The sequence below is a fragment of the Chaetodon trifascialis genome, chromosome 2 (genome assembly GCF_039877785.1).
Source record: "Chaetodon trifascialis isolate fChaTrf1 chromosome 2, fChaTrf1.hap1, whole genome shotgun sequence".
In the NCBI taxonomy this organism is placed as follows: Eukaryota; Metazoa; Chordata; class Actinopteri; order Chaetodontiformes; family Chaetodontidae; genus Chaetodon; species Chaetodon trifascialis.
The window spans coordinates 21,806,999-21,814,423 of NC_092057.1; the positions used below are offsets into that span (position 1 = coordinate 21,806,999).

At 44.3% G+C, this 7,425-nt stretch overlaps 1 protein-coding gene across 1 annotated transcript in view; it reads left to right on the plus strand.

Annotated features, from left to right (window-relative positions):
* The window catches only part of cnnm2b (cyclin and CBS domain divalent metal cation transport mediator 2b), a 32,976-nt gene extending 26,899 nt beyond the window's left edge, over window positions 1-6,077 (plus strand). The window contains exons 5-8 of the mRNA XM_070989590.1: window positions 126-219; window positions 1,954-2,016; window positions 4,144-4,322; window positions 4,525-6,077. Coding sequence (XP_070845691.1) covers window positions 126-219; window positions 1,954-2,016; window positions 4,144-4,322; window positions 4,525-4,806 — 618 coding nt within the window. The 3' untranslated portion in view covers window positions 4,807-6,077. The remainder of the gene's footprint in view (window positions 1-125; window positions 220-1,953; window positions 2,017-4,143; window positions 4,323-4,524) is intronic.
* The last annotated feature ends 1,348 nt before the right edge of the window (window positions 6,078-7,425 follow it).

Genomic DNA, 7,425 nt, shown 5'->3' on the forward strand with positions numbered 1-7,425 from the left:
CAGTCTGTAAGAAGAGTAGCACAACGTGTTATTCTTGGTGTAACATGGACAAAGTTGTATTTGAAATATAAAGTGCCTACAGAACATAGTTTAAGTAACATTGTGTTCCTCGTCATGTGTCACAGGGGAAAGTGGAGGTGGAGGCAGGAAAAGAGGGCATGAAGTTTGAAGCAGGACCATTCTCCTTCTATGGGATGATGGCTTTGACAACCTCGCCAGGTAAGACCTCTGAGCGACACGCCTGGGCTTTGTGAGTGTTTCCCCAAAGAGTTTTGTCATTCTAACATTCAGAAAATCCCCTGATCACTGAAACGTTGTTATTTAGTTTTCAGTATCCATAAAAATGCGGTGGCAAGTGCCAAAAGTTGGCTTTGAGCGCTTCCTCAGATTCATTCTCCTTCTCATTTATCCTTCACTCAAAAAACTTTTGGATTAAATCATGATTACCTGCCGCGACAGCGTGGCAGCTGTTTTTTCTTGGAACCACCACAGAAGCAGATTTGAGCAGTGGACCAGGTGTTTACTGCACATGTCTGTGTGTCTGTGGACAGATTTTCTCAATTTAATAGCCTCACAACTGTGCAAGACGCAGTCATGAATCTTTACAGGTGTGCAGTTGAGATCAAAATGAAGGCCGAGTATGTAGATGAGGGAGGAAGAACTGTATCATAGTTTCAATCACTCTCATCCACTGTAAGACATGAGATGGAACTGCAGACCATCTTGTGATGGGAACACACCAGTCGCTGTGCCAAACCAGCGTGTTATGGTGCAATGGAACTGGTAACCTGATAGTTTTTACATATACGTGTGTGTGTGTTTTGCTGAAATATTCCCTTGTTTTATACAAGGTCAGTCCTGAATGTAGAATGTGTCATTATTGGCAAGAGATTAATGATCAGCTGTTTGGCGAGAACATGAATATTAAATGCCCGACATCAGCTGACAACTGCTCACGTGTCCTGAGGAACCTCCACTGCAGTGAGACCATGGTCGGAGCAGGAGTTGTTGACAACATCTGTGAGGATTTCTGCTCTAACAGATGTGATCAATGAGAGTTCTTCTGTCTTTGGTCGCGTCTTTGATGCACTGATCAAAACCAAGCTGTTGCAGGCTGTTCACAGGTGTGTAGTTGAGATCAAAATGAAGGCAGAGTTCAAAGATGGGCGTTATCCAACCAACAAGTACTGTGTACTCATGTAATACTGTAGTAATGGCTAGTGAGTACTCATGGGTCAGAACGTTAGCATGGTGACGGCCGTCATGGCTGGTGTGATCTCACTGTGAGATGGTTTTAGACTGTGCTTTGTGTGTGTGCTTGTGACAATCAAACTTTTGAACTCCATGTCCCAAATTCTTCGTTGTCCTCGCTGTGACCTTTGTTAGTAACCAGCTTGTGTCACCAGGCCAGCAACGGACAGATCAGTTTCAGATCTCCTCTGATTAAAAGCCTACATTTCTTTGGATGAATGATCGTGAACAGTGATCGTAAGACTGACCAGGCTGTCCTGCAGTGACATCATGAGGAAATGTCACCTACTGATCCGCTCACTTCATTCATAAACTACAGTACTATTCTCAGCCTTTTTCGACTATTCTGATTCACATGGGCGGTGGGATCTGAGAGACACCTACTGGTGAAGTGGTGGAATAACCTTTCTGGCCTGAGAGCAGCCACTCAGAAATTAGATGACTGTGTGATTAGACATGCTGTACCAGGGGTGCATTTATTTGTTTCATCAAGATGCTCGGAAGCAGTGATGATTGACAGTTTGCACCTGTTGGGATTACTCAAGTGATGTTTCTCCGCCAGATGTAATCCACGTTTACTGTTTGCAATATAACTTTAACAGACTCTTTTCTCTCTTCTCTTCTTCACTCGTGTCTCTCTCTCTCTCTCTCTCTCTCTCTCTCTCTCTCTCTCTCTCTCTCTCTCTCTCTCTCTCCCTAAAGTGCCTCTGTCCCTGTCTCGTACATTTGTGGTCAGTCGGGCTGAATCCCTCGCAGGATCTCCAGGTACAGTGGCCTGTCTTTGCTGTTCATACACACACTCATCTCCACATCCTTTACCACACTGTTATTGTCCCGTCGACTGGTTAGATGTCAGTTTGAAACATGATAGTGATGTTTTTGCTGAAATGAGTAAGCTGCATAGGAGATTGTTTAACTTGCTTTTTATAAACTTACACGAGCGTTTGCTCATTTTGATCCTCGCTGTGTGACTTTGTGACCAATGTCTGAAAGTCTGTTTGTACCTGAACACAACATGTACTGTACATGCATAAGAGAGAGGGAGAGAGGAAAACAGATTCAGACTGAGACTTAACGCCCTCATCCTCTGAGCCATTAGTCAAGTGGCTGAATGGTGTTGGAGACTGGAGGCCCCAGAGCGGACCCAGGCTCCGCCCCGCTCGCCCCTAACCTTTAACCCTCTGACAACATAAACAAGACCTACAGCTACAGCCCCCTGCTGGACACCACTGAGCGCACATACAAAGACACGCACATACACATATGTCCACACGCACGGCCACACGTACACAGAGCGCACACACTCAACGCAGAACCACGGACATGCTGCCACGAACACAAGCACACCCTCATGTATCCGGAAATGCAGTTGAACAAATACACTCTCGTTCTCTCTTTAGCAGTGACCTACAGTGCACCTCTTAACGTGTTTTTTTACCCAGTTTGAGTGCGTGGAAATGCATTATGTGTGTTCTTGACACACACTGCAGCTTTCTGTATTGACCTGGTCCCTGCGGCCCCTAGAAAGTGGAGTACTAATCCACAAGAGTTCACATGCCAGGTCTTTGGCCCACTGCGCTTGGTCTGCACACACACACACACACACACACACACACACACACACACACACACACACACACACACACACACACATATTCCTACATGGGATTACATACATTCCAGTCTGCGTAGTAGCATTAGCGTTGGCCAAGCCGTTTCCACTTTGTTGTGTGTGATTTTCACTAGGCTTCTTTAAGAAGTGGAAAACATAATCTGGCTTTAATTAAAAATAAGAAAAAAATAATAACAAAAGTAAAAAAAAAAAAACAGAACAAGTCTTCTATGTGGTGGCACATAGAAGGAAGCAGCATCACTGGAGACCACCGCCTCAATGGCTGCTGCATGAAACTGCCCTCACCTTAAGACTTCTGTAGAAATTAGATTTCCATACATCACAGCAAGTGTGTGTGTGTGTGTGCTAATATCGAACAATTGACCGTGAAAAATGTCAGCAGCACACAGGATCCTAAGTGCTGATGAAGCTGTTGAGCAGCTCAGGTTGTTAGAGCAGCACCACCACAAGAGGTTGTGATATGTAGCTATGAAAGTCTGCAAAATATGTCCAAGTACACAATGTGCTGTACTTATAACCGCAATGATTAAGAAGTTCAGGCTGTAGAGATGACCTAACAAGACCAAATCAATCAATCAATAGCAAGTGTCATATAAAGCTAGAGATAGATTAGAGCAGTGGGGATGTGAATTGAGTGATTGATGACTGGCACCTCTGCCAGACCAACAGTCTGCATCTCTATTAGGCTGCACTTAGGCACAGTGGTGCTTTCAGCTAAATGCTAACATCACTATGCTAACATGCTCACTGTGACAATGCTAACATGCTGACGCCAAGAAGGTGTAATGATTACCATGTTCACAATCTTAGTTTAACTTGTTAGTTTGCTAATCTTAGCTAATTAGCACTGAACTCAAAGTAAAACTGAGGTTCATGGGAATGTAGTTTGTTTTGCAGATATTTGGTCACAACCCATCACTTGAGGTTGTGGCCAAATATCTCTAATTCATCCTGAGGAGATCATGACTCAGTAAATCCACAAATTTAAACCTTGTTGTGATGCCAGAGAAAAAGACAGAGGAGAGGTTGAGATATTTCACAGTACAATTGAAAACTTAAACCTGCTGGTGGCGCTAGAGGAAAAGTCAGGGGGTCACCAAAGTGACCATGATTCATCCTCTGGGCACCACAAGTGTCTGTACAAGTTTTCATGGCAAGCCACATCATGTGTATGTTGTCTGTATCCAGCCTTTCTCTCATGTGTATTCATGTGTTTTGGGGCTGTAAGTGTTTTCTCCTCTCACTTCACCTCCTCGCAGAAAATAAATCTCCTCCACGGCCGTTTGGACTCAACCACTCAGACTCACTGAACAGGAGTGATCGTATAGACGCCATCACCCCAACTCTCGGCAGCAGCAACAACCAGCTCAACTCCTTCCTGCAGATCTACGTACCAGACTACTCAGTCCGAGCGCGCTCAGACCTGCAGTTCATAAAGGTGAGCGAGAAAGGCTCTGAGCGTTTCCGCGTCATCCGGCTCACTGTTTTGATTTCGTAGCTGGTGAACGTAGAGCAGCATTGAGCAGCTCAAGAGCCAGATATTTCCCTCCTGCAATGAAAAGCCTTTTGATTTGGTACCTACCAGGCCTACAAGCTGTGATATTAGACCTCATCATGACTCCATCCTTTCTGTTTCCTAGGTAACACGCCAACAATACCAGAACGCTGTAATGGCGTCACGGATGGACAAAACGCCCCAGTCGACAGACAGTGAGTTCACTAAGATCGAGCTCACACTGACGGAGCTGCATGACGGGGTGGAGACCCCCACCGTTGTCACCACCACCGGCAGCACCACGACCACCACCCCTGCCGTGTCCGTAGTCGTGGCCAATGAGACATCCCACCTGCTCAACCAGCAGCAGAACTGTGTGGGCCTCAGCAGGAGCAACCACAGCGCCCACAACGAAGGACCCATCTAGCCCCCGCCGAGCCCGGTGGAGACCCAGACCCTCCACCCTGTCTCTTGGACACACACAGAGTGGTGGCGTAGATGGAGATGAGGGAAAGTGGGGAAGTGGAGGCGGGTGGAGTGAGGGTTCTGCTCCAACCAGTAGCCCCCAGTCAGTCAGTGAGACCCTTTCATGGAGGGGCAGTGGGGAGGACGGGTGCCGTGTCACCCTGAACACCCCCACCTGAACGCTGTCAGAATCCCTGCTGTACTACACCCTCTGACAGAGGGTGCACTCGGACAGTACCTGTGACTGAGCTTCTTTTTTGGGACAATCTGACACTTTCATAGCGGTGACCCGGACTAGAGGATGACAGAGTGCATGCAAACCCTGTCCCCCTTTCCCTGAGACACACACACACACACACACACACACACACACACACACACACACACACACACACACTCAGAATAACACAAAACTGGCTGTATTTTGTCCTCAGGCCAAAGACTTTGGTCCCCCCATCTTTCTCTGGACACAGACTGTTTTTGCACACATACACACACGTTCAAACACAATCACATTCCCCTACACACACACACACACACACACACACACACACACACACACACACACACACACACACACACACACACACACAACTCCCCCAGCCATGCATCTTTCAGGGAGGCTCAGTCGACTGTTGATCCCATCAGCAAGGACTCAAACCCAAACAAGCAGAGAGCAACGGTTGGTCAAAGACTGCACCAAAAACCGCTTTGAAAGAAACCGTTAAACCACGAACCAAGAATGTTTCCTGTATTTATTTATTTTATAATATTGTATGTATATATGTATGCGTGGAGACATGATATGACATAAACTGGCATACGAGCATGCACCAGCATGTACACAAAGGTGTGTGCGTGAGGCACACATGTCATATCAAAAAGGACATGCTACATATATGGAGACGAACATCCATTCATGTAAATGAGGAGGTGAGGGTCTTTTACAGATACAGTATGTATATTACAGATCTTCTTATTTTTACTATTATCCTAAATCAGGCTTATGGTACTCTATCTTTTTCACCTTTAAAAAAATCACACTATTGCCTTTAAGAGAAATCATATAATTAATTATTTTAACAAAGTGCAATGAACTGCAATTTATTTAAGAGATGATTATGAATAAAAAAATCACTGTATTATAAATTGACAGATATATTTGTATGTATGTACTGTATGTATGTGTATATTTGTTTTTGAAAAAATGCTAAACTGCAGCCATCCACAAGCAAAATTCTCTTTAGTCAATCTCTCTTTCTCTTTGTCTCCTTCATGGTTTTGCACCCTTTGACCTCGAGCTCATCCACTATACGTTCATATGGGAGTCATGATGCCTAGGCTTTTCACAGTGGGGGGGTGGAGGGGTGGGGTTATTGGGTGAGGGGGTGTGTGAAAGTGATGGCACCGGCAGCACGGGCACCGATGCATGTGGAGGTTATGTGTGTTTTTTCTTTTTCTTTTTTTTTTTGGCAATTTTACGCATAATCAGACTTGATAATTGCACAGTATTAATGACCTCATCTAACATGTTGAGCATCATCAACGTCACAAAAAGTAACCTCGACATTAAACATGTCCATGAATGATACACACCTATGCTTTTCCACTGTTTGTGTGTGTGTGTGTGTGTGTGTGTGTGTGCGTGTGTGTGTGTGTGTGTGTGTGTGTATGGGATTTTTTTGTTTTGTTTTGTTTTGTTTTGTGTTATTTTAGTTCTTTTTGCATGTGTGGTACTTGCATGTTTGCGCCCACAAAACTTAGCCCGGTGGTTCGGTTCATAAAGGCTATTTTTTGACAGCAGTGAATGTGAAAGAGACTAGACTTTACTTGTTTTGGCTCCCGACACAGCGTAGATTATAATCCATGTTTAATCATTCTTGTATTAATTCAGATCAAAATCTAAACTATTGTTCACAAATGTTGGCTGCTATTCAAGAGAGATATTTATATTGATTTCATTTTATCTTAGAAACTCTGTAGCCATCTATGGTTTTTGTTTTTGTTTTTTTTTCCACAATTTCAAGAACACACAATTAAAGAATAGTTTGACATTTTGGGAAATACGCTGATTTGGATTCTTGCTGAGAGTTAGATGATAAGGTCGATACCACTCTCTTATCTCCGCTACATGGGAGGCTATGGCCAGCAGCTGGTTAGCTTAGCCTAGCATAAAAACTGGAAACAGCTAGCTGCCTAGCCTGCCTCTGTCCACAGGTTAAAGAAATCTGCCAACCATCTCCTCTAAAACTCGTTAATTATTCCTGGAAGTTGCAGGCCAAGAAATAGAAATACTTAACTCCACAATTTGACGCTTATAAGCAAGCTTTTTTGGGCCACCTCAGACAGAGCTAGGCTAGCTGTTTCTCACTGTTTTTACACAGTCTGTCAGTCTTTATGCCAAGCTAACATCTGTTTGCTCCAGCTTCATATTTAGCGTATGTGTAAGTGAGTGGTATCAATCTTGGCAAGAAAACAAGAGAGCGTAAATGTCGACCTATTGCTTTAAGCCCTTTGTTTTTTTGCTTTAGTACCTTCTTGCCCTTATTGTTTTACCTCATGAAGACAGGAATGAGTTTTA